At 44.1% G+C, this 26,273-nt stretch overlaps 1 protein-coding gene across 8 annotated transcripts in view; it reads left to right on the forward strand.

Annotated features, from left to right (window-relative positions):
- The first annotated feature begins 7,928 nt into the window (after nucleotides 1-7,928).
- The window catches only part of rapgef1b (Rap guanine nucleotide exchange factor (GEF) 1b), a 72,466-nt gene continuing 54,121 nt past the window's right edge, over nucleotides 7,929-26,273 (forward strand). For 3 of the 8 annotated variants that reach the window (XM_071351792.1, XM_071351796.1, XM_071351793.1), the window contains exon 1: nucleotides 12,120-12,393. In XM_071351792.1, coding sequence (XP_071207893.1) covers nucleotides 12,309-12,393 — 85 coding nt within the window. In that variant the 5' untranslated portion in view covers nucleotides 12,120-12,308. Of the gene's footprint in view, nucleotides 8,216-12,117; nucleotides 12,394-26,273 lie in introns of those variants that run through there. The other 5 variants (XM_071351791.1, XM_071351799.1, XM_071351795.1 and 2 more) reach the window with 4 other exon arrangements.

Below are 26,273 nucleotides of genomic sequence, written 5' to 3' on the forward strand. Positions count from 1 at the left end.
ATCATGGGAAACAACATTCTCTGGTCTGATGAAACCAAGATTGAACTCTTTGGCCTGAATGCCAAGCGTCACGTCTGGAGGAAACCTGGCATCATCCCTACGGTGAAGCATGGTGTGGCAGCATCATGCTGTGGAGATGTTTCTCAGCAGCAGGCACTGGGAGACTTGCCAGGATCAAGGGAAAGATGAACGGAGCAAAGTACAGAGAGGTCCTTGATGAAAACCTGCTCCAGAGCGCTCAGGACCTCAGACTGGGGTGAATGTTCACCTTCCAACAGGACAATGACCCTAAGCACACAGCCAAGACAACACAGAAGTGGATTTGGGACAAGTCTCTGAATGTCCTTGAGTGGCCCAGACAGATTCCGGTCTTGAACCCGATCAAACAGCTCTGGAGAGACCTGAAAATAGCTGTGCAGCAACGCTCCCCATCCAACCTGACAGAGCTTGAGAGGATCTGCAGAGAAGAATGGGAGAAACTCCCCAATACAGGTGTGCCAAGCTTGTAGCATCATACCCAAGAAGACTCAAGGCTGTAATTTCTGCCAAAGATGCTTCAACAAAGTACTGAGTAAAGTGTCTGAATACGATATCAAAAAAAAAGTGGAAACATTTCTAAAGATCTGTTTTTGTTTTGTCATTATGGGGTGTTGTGTGTAGATTGAGGGGGGGAAATGATTTAATCAATTTTAAAATAAGTCTGTAACGTAACAAAATGTGGAAAAAGTAAAGGGGTCTGAATACTTTCCGAATGCAGTGTATGCTGAGAGGGAAGTTGAGGTGTGCGCTTGTTTAAAAATGTGTATCCGTTTCTAAACGGGTGCTGTGTGTATCCGTTTCTAAACGGGTGCTGTGTGTATCCGTTTCTAAACGGGTGCTGTGTGTATGCATTTATAAACGGGTGCTGTGTGTATGCATTTATAAACGTGTGTGTTTGCGTGAGCAGGTAGGGCAGCTCTACATTAATAATGACCTGTCAGTGTGTGTTTTCGCCCGACAGTGGAAGCGATTAAGTCTGACTTGCTCTGCATGTGACAGTCTGAGCCACACATTAAATACGTCAAACAAAAAGCACCGCTTTCATTTTTCCACTGCAACACTTCATGAATTCATAAACCCACTCACCTACCTCATCCCCCCCATCAAACACACTTTTCACACCCTTCCTCTTAACCAACTCTCACTCTTAAGAACAGTACATTTTGGTTGTCGATTATTTACGATTATTTAATATATTATACAAGTAACAATGATTATACTAAGATTGATTGTTGACATCTGTGGCCTCTGCGCAGTGTGCAATTTTCTATTGGCAGAAAAACACCAAAATCTTATTCTACCCAAGGCTTGAATTGCGTGCAATACTATTCTTAATGGACCATTATAAACTGGGTGGTTTGAGCACTGAATGCTGATTGGCTGACAGCCGTAGTACATCAGACCGTATACCACAGGTATGACAAAACATGTATTTTTACTGCTCTGTTTACATTTGTAACAAGTTTACAATAGCAATAATGCACCTCTGAGGTTTGTGGTATATGGCCAATATACCACGGCTAAGGGTTGTATCCAGGCACTCCTCGTTGCGCCGTGTGTAAGAACAGCCCTTAGCTGTGGTATATTGGCCGTATACCACACCTCCTCGTGCTTTATTGCTTAACTAACTACATGATCCAATCCATTACTCACTTAATCAGTGGGCCTGGTACACTGATAGTCATTGAGAGAGTTGTCAGACCTACTAGGCAGTATAGCACCCCATGGGCAGACCACAGCAGGACCATAATAGATGAATAAACCACTACCTTCCACAGACTCCCTGCCTCTACAGATGCACAGACCACACTACTTCTACGGACCCACAGACCCCCCCACCTCGACAGACACCCATGCCTCTACAGATCCCCCTGTCTCTACAGACCACAGACCCCCTGCCTCTACAGATCCCCCTGTCTCTACAGACCACAGACCCCCTGACTCTAGAACCAGACCACCCTACCTCTACAGACCCCCCTGCCTCTACAAACCCACAGACTCCCCTGCCTCTAAAGACCCACAGACCACACTACCTCTACGGACCCACAGACCCCCCTACCTTGACAGACACCCATGCCTCTACAGACTCCCCTGCCTCTACAGACCCAGAGACGCCCCTGCCCACAGAACCCCATCCTCTACAGACCCCCTGACTCTAGACCCAGACCACCCTACCTCTACAGACCCCCTTGCCTCTACAGACCCCCTTGCCTCTACAGACTCCCCTTGCCTCTACAGACTCCCCTTGCCTCTACAGACCCCCTGACTCTAGACCCAGACCACCCTACCTCTACAGACCCCCTTGCCTCTACAGACCCCATGCCTCCACAGACCCCCTTGCCTCTACAGACTCCCCTTGCCTCTACAGACTCCCCTTGCCTCTACAGACTCCCTGATTCTAGACCCAGACCCCCCTGCCTCCACAGACCCACAGACACCCCTCCCTCGACAGACCCCATGCCTCCACAGACCCCCTTGCCTCTACAGACCCCCTTGCCTTTATAGACCCACAGACCCCCTTGCCTCTACAGACTCCCCTTGCCTCTACAGACTCCCCTTGCCTCTACAGACTCCCTGATTCTAGACCCAGACCCCCCTGCCTCCACAGACCCCCTTGCCTCTACAGACTCCCCTTGCCTCTACAGACTCCCCTTGCCTCTACAGACTCCCTCTACAGACTCCCTGATTCTCCCCTTGCCTCTACAGACCCACAGACCCCCCTCCCTCTACAGACCCCCTTGCCTCTACAGACCCACAGACCCCCCTCCCTCTACAGACCCCCTTGCCTCTACAGACCCCCCTCCCTCTACAGACCCCATGCCTCCACAGACCCCCTTGCCTCTACAGACCCCCTTGCCTTTATAGACCCACAGACCCCCCTTGCCTCTACAGACCCACAGACCCTCCTGCCTCTACAGACCCACAGCCTCTACAGGCCACCCTGCCCCTGTTAAAAAAAACCATTTTGAGGCAGTGCTTGTTGTTTTTTGCCATCGGCACTCACCCAAAGTGTATAGTTTAATTGAATTCCAAACAAAAATGAAAGGGAAGATATAGAAAACCTTGCAGAGGGCATATCCAACTGACAATCTCTAGAATTATTTTTACTATTGGAACCAAGTCTTAAAAAGAACTGATGTTGGAAAAAGATGGAGGGAAAGTTGGAGCATAACTAAGGAAATTAAAGTGTAAGCTAATGTATTACACAAGAGACAAAATTCAGAAGTTCTACAGCACGATGGCAGAGTCACGTCTTAAGTGTAAAACTAATAATGACTCAATAATCCATGTTTTCTGGGATTACTATAAAGTCTGGAAGTTGTGGGCGGAGCTAGAAAGTTGGCTGTCATGTAAACATACTTTTAATCCGTCTGTCTGCATATTTCAAGACATGGTATATGGGGGTGTAGTGAGATACCCAATAGCTTGGACGATTCTCTTTTCATCACACATCTTGAAAAAACATATACTAAAAACTTTGAAATCAATAAATCCGCCATCATTAACACAATGGAAAAATCTAATGATTTATTATTTAAATGTAAATGTAAATGTAAATATTGAAAGTGCGTGGGCTACTGAGAGAAACAACATGATGCAGTTTCAGGCCATGTGGTGGAAAGTGATGCAGCGCTGGAGATGGGGGTGTGTGCTAGTGGGTCTGGGCAGGTGGAATACAGTTGATGTTTGTATGATGTTGTCGTTTGTATGTGTATGTGTATGTTTTGTATTGTTAATAAAATATATAATCGTACAAAAAAAATCTTGAATTCCAAACAAAATCTCTGTTGCCTAGGGGGGTGTCCTGTATGGCAGAGGTGGCCTTTAGGGGTGACTTCAAATGCTTCATTAATGCTTCCGTCCTGCATAGCTGAATAAAGGACAGGATGAATGGATGACATTTACTAAATGAGTGGAGAGAGTTAAGTGGGGGTGTACCACAGAGATGTGTCTTGGGGCCGTTGCCACTCTATGGCCTATAGACCTCGGTCTGTGTCCCACCCTGGTTTTCTTCCATTGACCTCTGAGACTGAGGGTTCCTACGGGGCCTAGAGCTTGGCCTGGTTGCAGGCCTCTTTCTGCTCTGCTCTCGGATTGAAATGTCAGTCAGGGGGTCTGGTGACGAAGACCACAGAGAGGGGTCAATCCCACCATTTGAATGTTCCACAGAGGGAGAGAGACAGAGACCGAGAGAGAGAGAGAGAGAGAGAGAGAGAATCCCAACTGTCAGGGCGATAGGACAGAGAGATCCTGAAAAGCAGCTCTGCTCTCCAAAAGCCAAGCAGGGCCACCACCCTGTAGCGCTGCAAAGAGCAGCAACACAATGCCTGGCTCAGCACAGAAATAATTCCTGTGTTAGAGCCTGTGTGAGTGTGTGTGTGTGTATGTCAGAGAGGGTGTGAGAGATTCTTTTAACCTTTGTGTGTTTTTGTCTGTCTGTGAATAGGTGTGTAAAAATAGTATTTCATACAGTGCGTGTGACCTTGCACGTCTGTCTATGTGTGTGTAAGTGCCTTTCTATAGCTCTCCTCCTCGTCTCCTGACCTTGTATCTGTGTGTATGTATGTATGTTTGTGTCAGTGACAGAGTACTCTACTCTCATGCAGTATTGAGTGGGTTCCAACCTAGACACCTCATCCTCTTTGCCCACGGCTCAACCCTCCAATCTCCTGGCTGTATCGGCTAGGGTTCAAACCTCCCCCCAACGCTATCTTGGGCCGTTTATCTTAATTCCACCATTGAACAAAATGCTTCTGAGAAATGCAGTCGATGGCGTGTCATTGCAGAGGGGCCAAAGACAGAGGACTCCATTTGTTGTTGAGTGTTTTTTTTCTCCTTCTGAAAATGTATTCAGTCTTTCTAAGCCCCACTGATCCCTCCCTCTCTCTGCAGCTCTCTGATGTGTGAGGGAGGGAGAGTCCCAGGTGGCTAGTCCAAGGTTAACGGACACCTAAACTGGGTTTAAGCTCTCCATTCTACGCTCACCATCGTGGAGATCAAACTTAGGCTACGTCTCTCTGCTCCCTCTGTACTAACATCCTACTATTCTAAAAACAGGCTCACTATGCTCCTGAGATCCAGACTAAACCACTTGTTATCTACTGGTGGCCTTCTGCAAAACAGATCCAGAACAGGTCAGTCCCGCAGTCAGAACCAAAACCAGTCCATCTCTGGAACTTCCACATCACCCCTGAATAACCGATTATGTGATCCATAATGTCGAATTTAAACCTCAGACCACAGACCATACCCAAACTTCTCACAGTCTCGTTAAAGCAGGATAATAGTGTGATTTATCAAATTCTGTGAGAACAGGCACTTTGAATATGGTTAGTGCTATCCGGGATCCTTGGGACGTCCTGACCCTAAACCCTAACCGTTGTAAACTTCAACGGTATGATATCAGAGTTAGGACTTCCCAAGGATTCCATTTAGACTTTTCCATTTGAATAATCAGAAAGTTCTTACAATACTACTTCCTTTGGGGGGGTTAGAGGTTTAATTAGATGTTACTACCATAGTAACAGTATACAGTACTGTTATTGTTCTGAAACCGTGTCATACGGAATCCAATCCAACATTTTGCACAATGTCCTCCTCCAATGGAGACGCAGTGCAGTCCTCCTCCAATGGAGACTCAGTGCAGTCTTCCTCCAATGGAGACTCAGTGCAGTTCTCCTCCAATGGAGACTCAGTGCAGTTCTCCTCCAATGGAGACTCAGTGCAGTTTTCCTCCAATGGAGACTCAGTGCAGTCCTCCTCCAATGGAGACTCAGTGCAGTTCTCCTCCAATGGAGACGCAGTGCAGTTCTCCTCCAATGGAGACTCAGTGCAGTTCTCCTCCAATGGAGACTCAGTGCAGTCCTCCTCCAATGGACACTCAGTGCAGTCCTCCTCCAATGGAGACTCAGTGCAGTCCTCCTCCAATGGAGACTCAGTGCAGTTCTCCTCCAATGGAGACTCAGTGCAGTTCTCCTCCAATGGAGACTCAGTGCAGTTCTCCTCCAATGGAGACTCAGTGCAGTTCTCCTCCAATGGAGACTCAGTGCAGTTCTCCTCCAATGGAGACTCAGTGCAGTCCTCCTCCAATGGAGACGCAGTGCAGTCCCGTTCTAAACATAGATGGATCTAACGCAGAACTTGAGCACCGCTTGGTGGAAAAGAAAATAATGGCAGTGCTTTGCTTTTCATCTGTCTTTTTTTTGTCACTAAGAGTGTGTTGTCAAAGTGTGGCCCCTAGGTGTTAGCCAGTAGCTATTCTATTCTGGTTCTAGCAGACGGGTGAAAACTGGAAACCTGACTGTACAATCTTTGATTCTACCAAAAATGGCGACAAACCATCACACCACTAGAAGCGGAAAGGCCAAAGTATGTTACATTGTCACTGTTTGGATTAAATGTGGCTGTAGCATCATGTACCAGGACCAGGATTGCCTAACACTGGAATACAGTACCCGTTATGCTCTGTGGAAAATATCCTTATTAATACAGTGACCAACCCTTGAGTTGACTACCCTGATATATATAAATATCATCATCATCAATATTCTACTTCCTCTTTCCTCTCTTTCCTAATAAATTCCCTGGGCAAAGTTGGTCATATCTACTACACGCCACACCACTATACAAAGTACACTAACGTCTCTACATACAAAATCACATTGTGGGTGACACTATCAAACAAATCTTACCTGCAGCGAATGAACAACACTGTGGGTGACAATCAAAATAAATAATGTGAACAATATTGAATGGAATGACTAATCACTCAGTGATATGGAGTAAATAGCAGGAGCTTAGAGCTACGTAGAAGAAACTGGCAGAGGCATTGGCTGTGCTGTATGTTGAGGCACCCGTAGGGAAGCAGCTAACTAGCAGACAATCATTCTGTCAATGAGCAGAGCGCTATCCTGTCCTGACAGGATAGTCTCTGCTCAGGAACTCACTGTTCCGTTTTTCCTCTCTGGGATTTCACCATAGCCCCTGGAAATGCATTCCAAACACAGTTTACACACACACACACACACACACACACACACACACACACACACACACACACACACACACACACACACACACACACACACACACACACACACACACACACACAACCTAAAGTCAGAAGGCAGACCTGCTGCCTGTGACTTAGTACACTCTTCTCACATTGCAAATATATCTACTGCAATTACGATTGGCACCACACATTGATAGGACAATGTACTATAACTCAACAGTGATATACCAGAAATGCCAAAGATTTGAGAGAAAAGCTTGAGTCATGTCCATGTCAACCTCTCAGCTTGAGGTCCAAGATTCCACTCCATTCTTCTTCCCTGGCCCATCAGGAGATCAGGATGACCCAGATCACTCAACACTGACAGGATGGAACGCAGATCCACTCTGCCAGTTATATAAATTATTCAGAACAAGAAGATAAGGGCATCCTCACACTGACTACTTCATAATATGTCAGACTGCTTTGTGGGTGCTTTAATTTATGCACTAAAACCAGGATTATGTCTTTTAAGTAGGCATATGATTGTGTATTAGGACCACCAGGGTTGACAGACACTGAGCAACCACATACAGTATATTTTATGATTTATAATATATAATACTTAAGACTTTACAAAATATCCAGTAGAGGGCACTCTGACAACAGTTATATATACAGCCAAGGTTGACTTTATACAGATTTCAAATAAACCTAAATACAAATGTTCCTGCCTATTGTATTTGGTCGGAGCATTGTTATAAACGGTTTTATTGTATTGGTCAGCTCTGACCAGCCCAAAATGCTTTACAGATTTTTGCCACAAGGGGCACTTTCCATTGAAATCCTTCTTGTTGAAAGAATGACGTAGCTAATTCCATGCGCGAGGAGGTGCAGTTGTGCATCATGCCGAGGACGCGCGGGGTCAAGGCAGCGCTCCTGTGTTGGACTCTCCGCTCAGTGAAAATAGCTTGGAGACCGACAGAAACAGTTTCACACATCGATGTGTGTGCCACAAATCTGGTCTCGTACCTCCAACGAATTCATCTTACTGACACATGTGAGCCAAGAATACAGGAATAATCGAGGGAGACGCGTTGGTTTCTGGCTAGTTAATTTTTTTTATAGCGAGTGAAATCACTGCTGGTTACGAAATGTCTGGGAAAATAGAGAGTAAGCAAGGTAAGCAGCCCAGCCGACTGGCCTCTCATCATACCCCTGCATAAAGTCAGGTACTGTGATATCACACATTGGGGATGGGTAGGCCCAGTTTGAAAGTCTCGTTCAGGGGTCTTCAAATTTTGTCCGGCACATATAGGACAAGCTTTTTGCTAGCCGTGCTTGTGTGTAGGAGATTGGTATTCTGTCTTATCCAGTCGAACAAACGGGTGCTCCATGCTAACGATGTGTGAGTCGGGATAGCGGCGTAGAAAAGCTAGCTAGTTAGCCAACATTCCAGCTAGCCAGTGCGAGCTCTTTACCTTATCTTAAGCAGCAAGCTTATATTTGGCTAAGTAGTCGAAGTAATGACTGTAAACATTCGTTCTCAGCTTCATCAATTTACCATTTCTCATTTTCAGATGTTTCAAACCTAAGGTTAGCTTAGCCCGTTGAAGAAGTTATCCGATGCCTGGATGGATGATAAAAACAGTGGGACCACACAGCTGGCAAGCGTGTCTCGTGTGGTAGCCAATTACCTTGCAAGCTGGCTCAGTAACTTTAGCGCACTCAATTTAACCCACCAGCTGTAACTGGGGTTTCAATCAAATCGGAGTAATATCACACACTCCCTGTGTTGTCAAATTGACTTTCCATTGTGAACGTGGCATATCTGCTTTTCGAGCACTGTCTGGCACGCTATTGACGGTATATCCACATTGGGATGAAAACGTTAACAGTATGCAATATAAAGCATATCAATACACACGGTGTTCAGTGCAATGGGATGTAAACAGAGGGGGGTCTGACGCCGCTTTTGAAACTATTTCCCTACTAGTATCCCACCCCTCCAGCTGTCTCCCGGTTTCGCCTCAACCTTGGGCGGTGATGCCTGCAGCTCACTGGGCGGGGGTGTGAGTGTTGTCCATGGAGAGAGTACTCCAAACAGACGTAAAGTTTCTGATTGTTGGTCAATTAGTTGTTATGGCAGTAGCCATGGATTGGCTGAGCTACCGTGATGTGCGCACACAGAGAGAGAGAGATATGACTTTAAAGGTCGTGTTTGCCCACAAATAAACTATAGTAATTGTTTTCTGTCCTATGAGTGAATGCCGTAAGTGGGGGGCTGTCTGGCTGGTCTCTTGGGCTTTTTCTACCTGCTGTGTTTACCGGTCACCTGTTTGAGCGTCACTTTCTGTTCCACGTGTGCCCATCGATCCCAGACACTGTATGTCCCCCCCAGGGAAGAGCAACAGACTATGCTGGAAACGGGGACTAGGCCTGGCCCGTGCACCATGGAAACAATGGAGGCAGATGCACACCAGTGGCATAAGGACTGGGTGTGTAGCAGAGCTGGTGAGAACTAAGCATATGTTTTGTTTGAGAGAGAGAATTTAAAGGAAGTGTTTATGTTGTGTGGGCTCTAAGGAGACTTCAGATAGCTCAGTCTCATGGTTAAGAGGAGATCATTTAACCAATAACTTGACAGCAGTACTTGAACTGAAGCAGATAGGAAGAGTGTGTGCTTACATATGACACTGGGGTAGTTTGCACAGTGTCCTGCTGCTGCTGTCTCAGGCCCAGTGGGGAGAAACACCATCACCCGTTTGGAAATGTTCTGTGTATTTGTCTGCTGAAGGCACTAGGGATGGCATCCAGAGGGTGGCTGTCCTGACTGCAACCCAATCTTACACACACACCACCCGTTCATTAGGAGGGCTTCAACAGTAACAAATGCTGTGCCTCTGGTGTCGCCCAAAAGCTAACAACAGCCGGAAGCCAATCTCACATCCTAGTGTTTTCCTCCCACAGTGAGAAAATTAACTGGGTGGAGGAAGACTTAAGTGTGTGTGTGTTTGTTGTGTTTCTACTTATTTCTATTTCTTGTGTGTTTTTGTTGTACTCAACTTTTAAAAAATGCAGTACTGCATTGTTGGCAAAGAGCGAGCAAGAAATGCATTGCACTGTACTGGTGCACGTGACAATAAAACTTGAAACTTGTCTTAGCACGCAGAAGAATGTAGGGTAAACTGATGAAGGAAAGGGGTCCTCAAGGCCGTTTTGAAGTGCTTTCGAATGAATGGGGATGCTGTGTGTGTGTGACGGCCTGTTGGTTTTAACTTTTTGCACCTGTAAATGTTTGTTGCTGTGACAGTTGTTCTTAAGGATATATTTTTAGTTTGTAAAATTTAAACAACTTCTATCCCTGGGGTGGAGGGGAACAGTGAAATAGGCCAGCAAGGGATTTCAACAGCCTTCACCATATAAAGAGACTTGTAGTTTGGGTCCAGTTTGTCACAGACTAGGTGGGGGTGGTGAGCAGCATTGGGCTGGACCATTCGTTTGACTCTATCTAGGAGTTGGTTGTTTCAGGCTATTTCCCCCATAGAGACAGCTGATATGAGTGGGTAGTAGGACTGGGAATTGCCAGTGACTTCACCATATGATATTATCATGATACTTAGGTGCCGATATGATATGTACTGCGATTCTATATGTATTGCGATTTGATATTCCAAACATATTGCTCATATGTCTGCTACATCCACCACTACCCCCCAGACTTTATAATTAGCTCAGTGACTTGTCTCTGGTTGGACATAGCCAATGGAGCAGCCGGCCTCAGCGGAACATCAGTTCCTTATTTTAGCCACTCTGCCTGCCTTACCCCCAGCTGTGTGTGTGTGTGTGAACGCGCACACGCCTTACAGACCAGGCCACAAGTCGTCTGGATGAGCAGGTAGCACAGCGACTGCTGACTGCATTAAAAAAATCAATCACAGATCTTTTGCCTCTTTGCTGCACTATATAGACAGACACAGACAGTATTCTCCCATCTCTAGTGTTCTACAAACGAACAGGGTACAGAGTAGAGTATCTGTTATTGTTATGACCAGAGTCATGTATTTAGAAGCTCTGGTTATGACTATAAGGTGTCTCACAGGGTTCATCTACATTTTGCTGACAACCAGAGTCCTTAGCTATAAGCCCTGGTGCTGCAATGTTGAGGTTTGGTGGAAATGAAGTATTTTTACTCACCCTTGGAATGAGACTTGCATTTACTCTATAGACCTACGTGGGCTGTAATTATGTGTTTAGGAGCGCACAAGTGTGTTGAGAGGGCGGAGACTGGAGGCCTGGTGGGAATGGAGTTACAAACAAATGGATGGTGGAGAGCGATGCAGAGCTGAATACTACATTGGAGGAAAGCAGACTTTCTCCAACAGAACATTTTCATGGCCAAAATGTTTTCTAGTAGCTACTGAAGGATGCACTCACTGTTGCATTTCTGGCATCAGTTGTGGAGCTCTATAATAAATGTTTCCAGGAGTCACAACCATCTTCTCTTTATGGAACCACTCTTGTACAGAAACTTTTAGCACTGAAGTGACTTCTCACACGGTTGTGCAACATCCAGCATCCACCCTTGTACCTGTTTCAGTGTCTTCCTGGTTCTCCGGGGTGTTCTGGCATCTGATGCAGCAGGGAAAGTGATTTGATCACTGTGTTTACATCATGGACCCGGTCCTTGCGACCCCTGTGGTCTAAATGTCAATCAATATTCAATCAAGCCTTCTCTGGACGTCACTGATACAGACGGTCATGGACTAGCTTACTTTAGTGATGATTGTTCTGACTTGTTTATTGAGAAACACTGCTGAAGGAGACGAGAGTACGTGACTGCAGACATATTTCTCAAGACTTTAACTAGATTATTCTTCAACCTCTTGTGATTGGAGGAAACTTTTGATCCAGCTCATCGTTAAGCCTGTTCTATTTTTGATATTTCCGCCCATGTTATGTGGTCTGAGTCAAGCAGAGTCATGGGACGCCAGTTCAGTGACTGATTAATATGACTGACAGTCATAGACAGAAGATTGGCCAATTCACATTCTAAATGAACTGTGGAGTTCATCACACAGCGGTGACTTGACTGTAAACAACAGTTGTGAAATTATTTCTACTCTGTAAATTGGTTGGTGATCATCATCTAGCCTAGGTTGCCTACATTCCATTGAGGTGGCTGCAAACAGTGGTTGGACAGAACAAGTTCACAGTTGAATCAAACTGGACGACCTGGACGGAGTGTCTGATCAGAGGACTTCAGGTCTCCTGGATGGGAAACTTAAGCTGGAAGAGCCAAGGCTCTTCTGAAGATACAGAGTCCTCTTCACAGGGAGAACTAGATGAGGAACAGCCAGGTAAACCAACACACATGGTCGCATCAACAGGGATGGCTGTCATTTGACGACTACAGTGACATGTATGGTTAAATTATGTTTCAGTTTCAAGAGTTTGGCGGTACTGAACACAAGACAAACTCACTGCACATTGATCTGGTACTGTATATAGCTTGATTCTTGTGTATTTTATTCCTTGTTTGACTATTTTTACATACTTATTTTAGAACTCTGCATTTTTGGGAAGGGCTCTTAAGCAAGTCTTTCATGGTAAATTCTACACCCGTTGTATTTGGCTCACGTGACACATAAAACTAGATTTGATTTGAAACTCTGACTGACCGTGTTTCATATTGGAATGTTTTTGCTATCTATATTAAATGGTTGTTGAATGGTTTTATTTGACCTGACAAGTGAGGTCAAGCGTTGGGCCAGTAATATAAATGTCACTGGTTCGAATCCCCCAGCCGACTATACAAAAAAAAAAGTTACCTTGAGCAAGGCACTTAATCCTAATTGCTCCTGTAAATTGCTTTGGAAAAGTGTCTGCTAAATGACTTAAATATAAAGCCAAATGAAAAATACTTCACCATTGCACCTCAGCAGGCCTATTTGTTCTTGCGCTAAATGTATCCATGCTTGCATTTGTTTTCTTTTTTGGGGGATGGATAGACAAACCTGGCTCTTGTGTTCTTTTCTTCTCAAGGACCAGCCTGTCAAAGCCATCCTGTTTTAGAGCTTTTATGTAAAGAAAAATAGAAGTGCTGGCAGAAATGAAGTGCTGGGGACATTCCTCCCTAGGTTTTTTATGTCGTGTGGCTTTTGTGAAGGTGCTCATTTGCTGTGCTGAAGTCTAGGGTGGACCCAGCCAGCCAGAGGAGGCCACTAGCCACAGCTCTCTACAGCCTGCCCAGACTAGACTGCATGGGCCTAGGCTCTCAACCCTGAGTTGTCTCACTGTTTCATCCATCTGTACATCCACCAACTTCAGAAACTGTTTTTTTTTTGGGTTAAAATTTGGTTAGGCTATTCCAAAAAATATAAACTGAAAACCATTGATTTCGCTTCTTCTTGGTCAGTTTTGTTTGGGGAGTCTCAAACTACTAGCCGGTGGCCTTGTCGATCTGTGCCATGTGAAAAGTAGCAGCAACATTTACAATATTTAGCGTTAGCCACATTAGCCCTATTTATTTAGCTTCGTAATCACTGCCTCTTCGGCTCAGCCAATTAGCAGTGTGTGGCTAACGTGTGTCTCTCAACCACCTCAATCACGGAGCCTCTCCTCTCTCTGTGCAAGCCTAGCAGCACACCGAGAGACCCAGGTGTGCTGCTAGGCTTGCACAGAGAGAAGAGAGGCTCCGTGATTGAGGTGGTTGAGTCCATCGTGTAATTACATAGCACAGAGTGGCGTAATGCCATGTTTTGAAAACACGCCGTGCGCCATCGAGCCTAATGAAACTTTGCTGCAGCGTTTAACCTGGCAGGTGGAAAAGAGTGTCTGAGGACCCCAGTTTGTGTGTCTGTGTGTGTGCGTGCCCATTGTGGCCTGTGCAGTCACCTCAGCTGTGGTGATGAGGCTAATTGGGGCTCAGCAGTGTGTGAGTAATAGTCTGTGTCAGACAGACTGGTGGGAGATCTGAAAACCCGCTAGCTAGTACAGTAGTTAGACAGTCACTATAGGCCTCACTGCAACCAAAGCTGAGCCACGCAGCAGTACAGGTGGGTCCCTGCCTGCGAATATCTTGGCTGCTGGTGCTGATATAGGTGCATAACCACTAATTCACTTTGTGCTTTTTGCTCAGGAAATGTTACCATCTCTATCACTTTTGAACTTTGCCACTCTGTCTTTGGATAATCAGTCATTTACTTGGTTTGGGTCCACATTGAGTGCGCACATCCTCTGACTGTACAAAACATGAGTTGAGTTGCACCCCCCTTTGCCCTCAGAACAGCCTCAATTCGCCGGGGCCTTGGAATCTACAACGTAGGGCTGGGCGACATGGCAGATAAATTATTACGATATCTATATATTTTTTTTAATTAACAATATTAATCAAATAATGTTTAAAAGGTGCATATCTGCTTCAAACTCAAGAATGCCTGAACAAACTGGTTAGAGCGTTGGGCCAGTAAGCGAAAGGTTGCTAGATCAAATCTCCGAGCTGACAAGGTAAAAATGTGTCATTCTACCCCTGAATAAGGCAGTTAACCCACTGTTCCCCGATAGGCCGTCATTGTAAATAAGAAGTTGTTCTTAACTGACTTGCCAAGTTAAATAAGGTTACATTTTTTAAATGATGTGAGCTACACATAAAATTATACTTGAATGAAAATTGTTCCATGTTTGCGGCCAGAGAGCACGTGCTTCTACACCTGCATTGCTTATTGTTTGGGGTTTTAGGCTGGGTTTCTGTACAGCACTGATATATCAGCTGATGTAAGAAGGGCTATATAAATACATTTGATTTGATAAGCCTCTTGAAACCTTCCATTTTGACTGTGCTAATTGGTAGCATGTCCTTTGCAATGCATATTAGCATTTGTGACGTATTTTTGATGTTTGCTTGTAGGGCATAAGCGCTGTCAGTGTTGACTGCTTTGGGCAAACATCCCTAGATTGCCTGGTGCTTGAGGGGCGTTTATCAATACCGTGGCGCAATCTCAAACTTCCTGCATGTTCCATGAGTGATTTTGCTTCAGATGTTGAAAAAGGTTTGTCGTATTACCAGACTTCGTAGCCACCTGTCTACGGCACAATTTGCACCGAACATTGCTCTGCTCTTTGTCGGACTTCAAAAAGCCAAACCACCAAATTACTGAAACAGTTTAACCCTTTTTATCAATAATTTCTTCGTTGAAAGCTGCTCCTTCTCCATGGCTATCACTGCCACTGTTTTCACCTACATCACTCATTTTTCGTGGTTAATAGTGGCTACTCCGTCACTCGAGGTGCTAAGTGGTTTTTAGTGGGCGTATACCTCTCCACGTGCATATTGTCACTTCTCCGCACGTTCCTGCTGCGTCAGAGGTGAAATGGACTGCTGTACATAATTATTCTATGTCGACATTATCGAAAATGAATCTAAACGTTTTTATATCGTTATTGAGGGAAGTAATTACCTCTAATTATTGATTTATCGGCCAACCCTACTACAACGTGTCAAGCGTTCCACAGTGATGCTGGCCGATGTTGACTACAATGCTTCCCACAGTTGTGCGAGATGTCCTTTGGGTGGTGGACCACTCTTGATACACACGGAAAACTGTTGAGCAGGAAAACCCCCGCAGCGTTGCAGTTCTTGACACAAACCGGTGTGCCAGGCACCTACTACCACACCCCGTTTAGAGGCACTTCAATATTTTGTCTTGCCCATTCATCTTCCAAATGGCACACCTACACCCCATGTCTCACTCCATCTCTCAATGCTTTAAAATCTTTCTTTTAACCTGTCTCCTCCCCTTCATCTACCGTTTTGATTTGACATTTTAACAGATCCTGTTATCCAGAGCGACTTACAGGAGCAGTTAGGGTTAAGTGCCTTGCTCAATGGCACATCAACAGATTTTTCACCTAGTCGGCTCGGTGATTCGAACTAGCAACCTTTCGATTACTTGCCCAACGCTCTTAACCACTAGGCTACCTGCCGCCTTGTATTGATTTAACAAGTGACATCAATAAGGGTTCATAGCTTTCACCTGGATTCACCTGGTCTGTCTGTCATGGAAAGAGCAGGTGTTCTTAATGTTTTGTACACTCAGTGTACGCGCACATACACACACCCACTTTGTTCTCCTGCAGCAGACCCGGCACCAGGATAAAGTGACTTAAAGCTCTGCATGCTTCCCATTCGGAACAGTTCATGCATATATTATGATGACATTTTGTGACGTTTTTGTTCATTTTGGTCTTTGGCAAGAGTTTTTTCCCCCCGCTGTTCATGAACACAGTTTTTTTTCGAGGCAACGTGAAGTTCGGTAGCCAAAGTCTACGCCCCTATGTCAGTCATTGGTCAACAGTAGTGATTATTCAGTGAAGTGTTTGTTGACATTCAATGATGGACAACTCGTTTTATGCAAATTTTTTCACTTGAGAAATACTGTACCAAATACTGTAGCAAATACTATCTTAGTTAGATGTAAAATCTCCTTGGTAAAAATGAGTTGTCTTAGATTTATTCTGACTATTTTGAAGAAGTGTATACTGACTACGGCACGTTGTGATATGGCACAATACACTTCTGTCAATCAAATTCGACCCACGTAAGCAATGCCAGCCTACCATAAACACGTTTCCAATAAGGATAGTTCCATTACCTACCACGAAAACCAATTGTATTATTTGAATTCTGCTTGTATCACGCTAAACCACCAAAAGCTCATGCTTTTGACCAACAATTGACAGGTTGACGTGAAATCTCCGCTGCACTCTATCAGCACCATGGACAGCGCCCTACACACTAAAGCAAGATTTTGATCAAAACCAACCAGCTAGATTGTTTTTTACATTTACGTGTCCTTAAAAACAGCCTATAACTAATTACTATTCCTTGTGTTTTGATCAGTAGCATATGCAAAACTTCATAGCCTATTGTTTCATTGTTTTTTACTTTTCTAAAACAATAATTGTCCACCTCAATGTTCAGCTGTCAGAGATTTGAGCATTAAATGCATCAGGGCATTGCATGCATAGGCCTATTGGCTTAGGTGTACACTATATTCATATTTAAAAGCCTGACCACGGAGACGGGAGAGAAGGTGATGAAGCGTACTTCATGAGCTGTAACCAAAAAACAACTGACATTCTAGAAAGTTTAGGTGAGGGAGAAAGTGTGGTGGAACAAGTTGTTAACATTAAGTATCTTGCTAGCTGGATCGAATTCTCTGTTAGTTAGCCAGAGAAATGTTGAGCAACATTAGCCAATTTAACTGATCAAATAATTGAGTTTATGGTGTGAAAATTAGCTGGCTAATAAAGTAAAAAAAAAAAAAGCTAATCTGATGTTAATAACCTAACGTTAGTAACATAACCAATTTGCTATATTATTAACGTAAACTCACTCACTTTTGTACATCGCCTTGGTCCGTACAATTGACCTTATTTTAGCACCCCAAAAACGTAATACTTCCAGATCAGCTGTAATGTCAATACCATTGTAAAGCACAATTTCTCCCCTTTCCAACAAAATTAATGACATGACCTCCACGCTGCCCGTTTGTGCATAATTCAAGAAGGTAATGAGCTCCGTCGGGTCTTTTTAAAAATGGCGAGTGGGGAAGCGAAACTAATGCGTGATAGTGAGAAGGAGAGATGTCGTGTGGGAAAATTGCTTTTTTTCACTCGATCTGTCCAACTTATCACCTTATCGCCTCTAAAATGTAAATACAACACTATAAAGAGTTTATATGTCATTGCATACCTATTTGAAGGTTTGTGTCGAATTTGAATCGGGTTTTTAGGGCGGTGCTAAAGTGATCTTCAGAAGTAAACATTGTCTTTTGAAAGTCATGATCGCTTACAGTGACGACGCAAAAAATGACTAGGTATCCCCCCTTACCCTGTCCATTTCTTGTTTTTAAATGATGAGAGAAGTGCTACACCTGGTGGAGAGAGATTGTAAGACAGAAATAGTTGCTTTACGCGTGCTGTACGTTACGGCATGACACGTCATGATGTAACGGAGGGTCAGTTTTTTTCAACTCTTCTCCAATACTATAGAGCCATTACCATGTCGATCAACGCTTGAATAGAAACGTAGTTCACACCCCAGATTTTGAAGTCAACACAGTCGCTACAGTCCCATTAGTTTTTTTTGCAGCCTCGTTTGAATGTCGCGGTTGCGCACATTTGTACGGAATGGGGTGAGTTTACGTTAACTGGTATACGACTCCTTGCCATCCCTCAAGTTATAACGCGTTAGTTGCTTACTGGAACCTGGAAATCTGTGTGAAATGTTAACTAGCTAACGAACTAACTACTAACCCCGGCCAAATGGTCTCTACAATATGTGGTTAATTTTCAGAATGAGAGAATTAGGTGAAAATCAGGCGTTGCTTGTTAAACAAGTGGATTCAGGGGTCAAGTGTAGCTGGAGCTGGGCCTGGCTTAAGCTGGATGCCACTGTAGAGGTGAAAGGAACACCACACACTTCCCTCTTTCTCAATTTTTCAATAGAGTGGATTAAAAGGGGTATGCCAGGTGTACTCTGCCTGAAAGAGATCAATTATGCCTACAAAGGGTATCATAATCTGCTGGCACATTGTAGAACAGATGTCCACAGGCAAAAAGTGTACAATATAATAATGTGCAGTGTAACCTGAAGATATTGCTTTTGTTGTGTTGAAATTGACAGTAACACTTGTGAGTGAGGGGGGATTATTATATATTTTTTACTCAGTGAATGCTATTTTTGCACACATGTAGCCTTGTTCACTTGATCGATGTCTACTATAGTGGCCACTATAATAGAGCAAAAATAGAATGCCTGTTTGTTTCATTCTATTTCTACTTTAAGATGTTTTTTTTTCTCCCAAGTGCAGTGTGTGTGTGGGTGGGTGGTCACAAGCGTTCTATTATAAAGGCTCGCATGGCTAACTGCAATATTAGTGTATTATCAAGACTTGAGTGTCATTTGCAGTAAAGTCTAGGCAACAAATAACATTGGATTGCTTTCTTTACATTTTATATTGATATTTATTTTACAACGGGCCTACTGATATCCATTTTACAACTGGCCTACTTATAACCATTTTACAACTGGCCTACTGATAACCATTTTACAACTGGCCTACTGATATCCATTTTACAACTGGCCTACTTATAACCATTTTACAACTGGCCTACTGATAACCATTTGACAACTGGCCTACTGATAACCATTTTACAACTGGCCTACTGATAACCATTTTACAACTGGCCTACTGATATCCATTTTACAACTGGCCTACTTATAACCATTTTACAACTGGCCTACTTATAACCATTTTACAACTGGCCTACTGATAACCATTTGACAACTGGCCTACTGATAACCATTTGACAACTGGCCTACTGATATCCATTTTACAACTGGCCTACTGATATCCATTTTACAACTGGCCTACTGATATCCATTTTACAACTGGCCTACTGATATCCATTTTACAACTGGCCTACTGATAACCATTTGACAACTGGCCTACTGATAACCATTTGACAACTGGCCTACTGATAACCATTTGACAACTGGCCTACTGATAACCATTTGACAACTGGCCTACTGATAACCATTTGACAACTGGCCTACTGATAACCATTTGACAACTGGCCTACTGATAACCATTTGACAACTGGCCTACTGATAACCATTTGACAACTGGCCTACTGATAACCATTTGACAACTGGCCTACTGATAACCATTTGACAACTGGCCTACTGATAACCATTTGACAACTGGCCTACTGATAACCATTTGACAACTGGCCTACTGATAACCATTTGACAACTGGCCTACTGATAACCATTTGACAACTGGCCTACTGATAACCATTTGACAACTGGCCTACTGATAACCATTTGACAACTGGCCTACTGATAACCATTTGACAACTGGCCTACTGATAACCATTTGACAACGGGCCTACTGATAACCATTTGACAACGGGCCTACTGATAACCATTTGACAACGGGCCTACTGATAACCATTTGACAACGGGCCTACTGATAACCATTTGACAACGGGCCTACTGATAACCATTTGACAACGGGCCTACTGATATCCATTTGACAACGGGCCTACTGATATCCATTTGACAACTGGCCTACTGATATCCATTTGACAACTGGCCTACTGATAACCATTTGACAACTGGCCTACTGATAACCATTTGACAACTGGCCTACTGATAACCATTTGACAACTGGCCTACTGATAACCATTTGACAACTGGCCTACTGATAACCATTTGACAACTGGCCTACTGATAACCATTTGACAACTGGCCTACTGATAACCATTTGACAACTGGCCTACTGATATCCATTTGACAACGGTCTACTTATAACCATTTTACAACGGGCATACTTATAACCTATCTTAAACTAAATACGGAGCACTATTAAAAAGACAGATCAAACTTAATTTAGCTAAGGAAAATGTCTCAAAAGAATTAAACAATGCACATTTTGCATATTTAAAGAAATGGTTTGGATTAATAAATATGCCTACAATAATAATGCTATACAATAATAATTATCATTAAAAAAAAAAGACTAAATACGAAAAAATAAATACGTTTAAATTCCAAAACAGCATCCTACTTGAATAGGGAGTTGCTCAATAGCCTGCTTTGGCTGCGTCATCTTAGTCCACTACAATATCACAACTTTTCCATACAGACATTCCCCTTGTAGCCCGGCTTCAGACTAACAGACTCCCCTGGTTGCACTGGGGCACCAGCCCATAATTTGGTTGCACCACTTTTTTTTTTTTTTTGGCATCGCGCAATAGAAAAGATGATTAGTCCTATAAAGTAAGTCACAGTGCTTTATTAAAAAGCATAGTAGACTACTGAGAGATGGTGTTGAGTAAATGTTATTTCATTTTTTAAATTTAACCCTTATTTAACTAGGCAAGTCAGTTAAGAACAAATTCTTATTTACAGTGACGGCCTACCCCGGCCAAACCCTCACATCATCTTGTGATGTGATTGAAAATATTTTAATGTGCCATCTAATCCAGTGATTGTCATGCATTTTATACTATTGTTATATTATACTGTTAAAATACACTACATGACCAAAAGTATGTGGACACCTGTTTGTCGAACATTTCATTCCAAAATCACGGGCATTAACGTGGAGTTGGTCCCCCCTTTGCTGCTAGAACAGCCTATTAGTCTTGTGTGCGGCTGCTCAGCCATGGAAAACACATTTCATGAAGCTCCTGACGAACAGTTCTTGTGCTGACATTGCTTCCAACGTCAGTGCTACGCGCTTGCTTCATCACTCGGTGGTCCCGTTCTGTGAGCTTGTGTGGCCTACCACTTCACGGCTGAGCCGTTGTTGCTCCTAGATGTCTCCACTTCACAATAACAGCACTTACAGTTGACCGGGGCAGCTCTAGCAGGGCAGAAATGTGACGAGCTGACGGTGCCACGTTGAAAGTCACTGAGCTCTTCAGTAAGGCCATTGTACAACTACTCTAAAGATAGCTCACTAACTCTCAAGATAATACCCACTCATAGTAGCCGTGTATTAATCGAACAGTACATTTAATTTCCTTATTTTCTTTGCAGTTGTAGCCTACCGTCTAATGAGGCCTAAGCACCCGCAATGACCAATGCGCATTTCGCATGCTCCATATCTCCAAGCCATATTAAATATCTTTGTGAAATAGTTGCTATTGAGCTCATAGAGTTGAAAAACAAAACATTTACCTACAGAAAGCTGAGAAAAAAATGGTATACAATCAGAGCACGTCTTTCTCCGGGAGCATTTGAAAGGAGAGAGAAAGTGCCTCGCTCGACACAGCAGCAGGCCCCAGTGAAACAGGTACAGGGGCAGGCAGGCAGACACTTTCATTACAGGAATCATGAGGATAATGTACTTTACTGTTTGACCAAATCATGGTTTTAGCCTCCTAAAAAAAAATAGGACATTTTCAGTGAGGGGAATGAATGTGCAGCCCGCATCAATGCAACCAATACATTTTTTTTACTACCACAGCCAGGTGTCCTATAGGTTGCAAAATACGACTAAATGTAGGCTTTTCACTATAGGAGTACTCTAACTTTAGTTTTACTTAAATGAAAAAGGCCTCAATCTTTGCTACCAACAGTAACCTAGGCCAAGGCTCCTCTCTCGCTATGCTCACCAGCATCGCAGGCCTGGACAATTTGGCCAGCTATAATTTTATTCATCAGCTTTACATTATTGTTGTCGTACAAAAGCTGGCAATTACCGGCTAACGGAAACCCTGCACCCCAGTGGTTTTCCATAGCCCCGCTGCACACACCGCGCTCTGTCCATTGTGCTGACTTAGCGGAGATACAGATTTAGCAGGAACCTGTCACTTTTTGGGAATCTAAGACGAAAACAGAGGGGGAGCAAGTTTCAAATGAGGGGGCTAAGCCCCCTTGTGGAGCCGGGTACATCCTGCAGGAGTCGATGTATGTAGTGTATGTGGTGTAGTGTAAAAGACCTCATATTATGTGTAATGTTTCTGTAGCCAGAGAGGAGGGGAGCAGACATAGCACTGGCTTAGGCTGACTAGGGGATGGGACAAGGCATGTGGGGACGAGGCGTGTGGGGAATGTGGAACTTCAGGGCTCCCTGTTTAGGCATGTCGGGGGGTGTGTGAAAAGGGGTATTCCTTCCTCCACTAATCCATTTCCGAACCCAGTTGAAATAGGAAGCAGAGAAGGGTGTGTGAACTCTCTCCCTCCTCTCTTCCCTTCCCAACCCCACGGCAGCCCTGTGCCCGCTCACCAATCCCTCAGACACCTGTGTCACACAGTATGACACACAACCACGCACACACACTAGGTCATCCCATCAGGCAGTGCGGCGGTTGGTTGCTTTTAGCCCCTCTAGGCAGTGTGTGGGCTTTCTGCTTGAGTACATCAGGCTTAGCCTGACCCACTTCCTCATGTCCTCTTCCTCTCCTGTTGCAACAGGCCGTCTGGAGGCTAGACCACGGCAGGGATCTCTCCTGGCCAGTCCTGCCCACACAGAACATCTCATATGTGGAAGGATTCCCAGCTGATGTCCCCTATCTCTCCATAGTCCTCATCTCTCTCAGCACTGACAGAGTGTGAGCTGAATGAACAGAGGAGGATTGTATAGGGAGCGAGGGAGAGCGACGGAGAGGAAGAAATAGGCTAGTAGTACTCTCTTCTCTCTAATGTGCTAAAGGTCATTTACTCATATCCTCATCAGTGCTTGCTCACACTTAAGCAGCGCTGAAGTACTTGGCTGATCTGGGGCTGTATGTGCTTTGAGTGACTCTGTCTGAAGAGCTTTAGAGGCTGCCCCTCTCGCTCTCTCTCGCTCTGCCTTTGTCTTTCTGTCTACCTCTATTCCTCTGCCTCCCCCACCTCTCTGTCTTTCTCTGCTCTCCACCACCAAACAACAGTGGTTCACGTCATACAGAGCTGCTATAGGGCCTAGTGTTTATCTCCCTGGATCAGATGGTATGTATCTCTGCTCTCAGCTACTGTTAGATCTACTGACAGTATTTATATCAATACAGAAAAGGCCCTAAAGTCCATAAACGAGTGGAAAGATGGCTAAAAAAGTGTCACCATTTCAGAGTAAGAGACAAGAAGGACAAGGGGTCATCTCATTTTCCACCTCTCATTCATTTTCCTGCCATGTAGCTGACGTATGGACATTTCTATCTGTAGCTGACGTACGGACATTTCTGTCAGTTTGTAGCTGACGTACGGTACGCACATTTCGGTTCGCTTGAATTCCATGTTCTGGTTCACTTTTGTAGGACAATGTAAACTCAAAGCTCTCCAGGTTCGATTGTCATTATTCCTGCACCACACACTAGACTACTGCAACACCATTTCTCCTGCCATAAACCCTCACATTGGTGCCACATATTGCATAGTTTTGATGTCTTCACTATTATTCTACAATGTAGAAAATAGTAAAAAAAAAAAAAAAAACCTTGAATGAGTAGGTGTGTCCAAACTTTTTACTGGTACTGTATATGTGATCTATAGGCTAAGAGCTTCATAAACTGCTTATGATTGTGGGGTTTGAATAGTGTGAGAAGGCTATATTTGGTGAGAATCACAGCATAAGGTTGTATAAACAACCATAGGGTATAAACATCTATTCTAGCTCTTAAAGGGGCAGTAGCCTACCTTGGGTGTACAATTTTCATTTATTATGCAGTTATTCTATTGCTATTTATTCTGTTACCAAACAAATTACAATTATGTCTCGTATTTTAACTGAATGCAATCTATTAGCTTCCAAAATGTAGGTAGGTATATCTAGCTGTCCGATAACACATTCTGATGTAATGGCTTGTCCTGCACTTTGTTAAAACTCAGCCTGTTTGAGTGAATGTTGGAAAAAGATCTTGGTTCCTTTATAAACATAGCAATGTGAATGCAAAGAGGACTCTGGAGGATTTCTGCATGGTGCAGCTTTAAAGACCTGCTGGATGTAAAATATTGTGTGCTGTAGCTGGGAAAATATATACATGTATCTCTGGATGACAATATAATGATGTTTGTTTCCAACATTAGGGCTGTTTTCCAAAATAAGTTAAATCTTGCCACGATACGAGTATCTGGCATTGTCCCAGCCCTAATTTCTATATGTTTGTGATGCTTTAGTTAGTCTGCTTGTCTCAGGTGACCTGCTGCAAGCCCAGCCTCTCTCTCTCTCTCTCCTCACAACATTCTGCTGAAACACAAAGCAGGGCCAGCGGCCAAAATACAAGCAACAGTACACAAGGTCACTTGAAGTGTGTGCGTGTCGTGCATCTAATTTCTGTGTATGTGTGCATTGTGAGCTTGGTGATCCTAGGTTAGTCAGCATGTTGTATACCCAGGCAGTTAATGGCTGTGAAGCCGGGTAGAGAGGATGGGAGGGAGCCGGCAGGGGGGAGGGGCAGGAAATAGTGGCAGTGACCTGGCTGGCGTCAGGGGGGAAGGAGCAGGAGGGGTACCCAGGCTGGAATGATACACAACCAGGCCACACACACACACACACACATGCACATCCAGCTAGAACAGTAGAAAACGTGACCACGTGATAGGGTTTAGGCCTACTGACTGGAGGTCACGTGACAGAAATTCTATAATAACCATAATCCTATCCTTGCCTATGGCTCTGTGGACATCATGGCGTAAAGGAGTTTAGGCCTACATGTATGTAATGTATGGTCTGTCTGTCTGTCTGTCAGAGAGTGTGCTTGTTGTGTTTATGCTAGCATTTGGGTCACAGCCTCAATAGTAAAAGCTCTCTGCAAAGGCTTGTGAGCCATTTGACTGCAGTCCAGCTGGTCCATTCTTTCTTGTATTTGAGTCTTTTTGTTGAGTCAGGATGAATAGCCTAGATAGGTGTGTGTGTGTACAGGACAATTGAATGACCCAGCACCCAGGCACCGTGCTGTCCCCATGGACACCCATACTGCCTCCCTGGTGGCGTGCCAAGTGTTCCCATAAACGAATACCCCCCCCCCATCCCTACTGTACATGATAAGACCTCAACCCAGATCTGATCCATATCAATAGATGGATGAACATTCAAGAGAACACAAAGACCCTCAAAAGGATCTGTCTTCAAAAGTACATTTTACATGGATTCTATGTAGGAGTACACACACAATGCCTGGGAAGCCCACTGCGCTTGGGAGCATTCAATCCAATTCATTTAACTTTATTGGGAGCATGTCGAAAAGGGTAAAGTCCTTTAGAACTTTAGTTTCATCCCTGCTATGGAATATAAATAGTTGCCAGATAATCTGACCTAGTGTTTTTCCAGTCAGTTGCATATGGATTGGTTATAGGCCCAGGAGGCTTGATGTTAGTTGCTGGGCTGTTTGAAAATGCTGGATAGGCTATACAGGACACACACAGGTCTTTCGTTTGTAGCACCAGGCTATTCTCTTTGATTGTGTGTGTGGAGAGATGCATAGATTTCATGTGTTTTGTGTTTTTGTGTTTTTCCTCACCTCCGGGCCCTCGTGGTGTAGTAGTATGTTAATACAGCTTGTGCCTTGCACCATTCAACCATATAATCAACACGCCATTAGTGAGAAATGACACTCCCCAAGGCAGAGAGAGAGAGAGAGAGCGATTGCGACTTGTTGGCTCCGTACTTAGTTGAACAGAGGAGGCATTGAGGCATGTCTCGGTCAATGTTTATGTGTGCCCCACACAATGTACACACAAGCC

Source organism: Salvelinus alpinus, chromosome 18 (assembly GCF_045679555.1).
Source record: "Salvelinus alpinus chromosome 18, SLU_Salpinus.1, whole genome shotgun sequence".
NCBI classification, from domain to species: domain Eukaryota; kingdom Metazoa; phylum Chordata; class Actinopteri; order Salmoniformes; family Salmonidae; genus Salvelinus; species Salvelinus alpinus.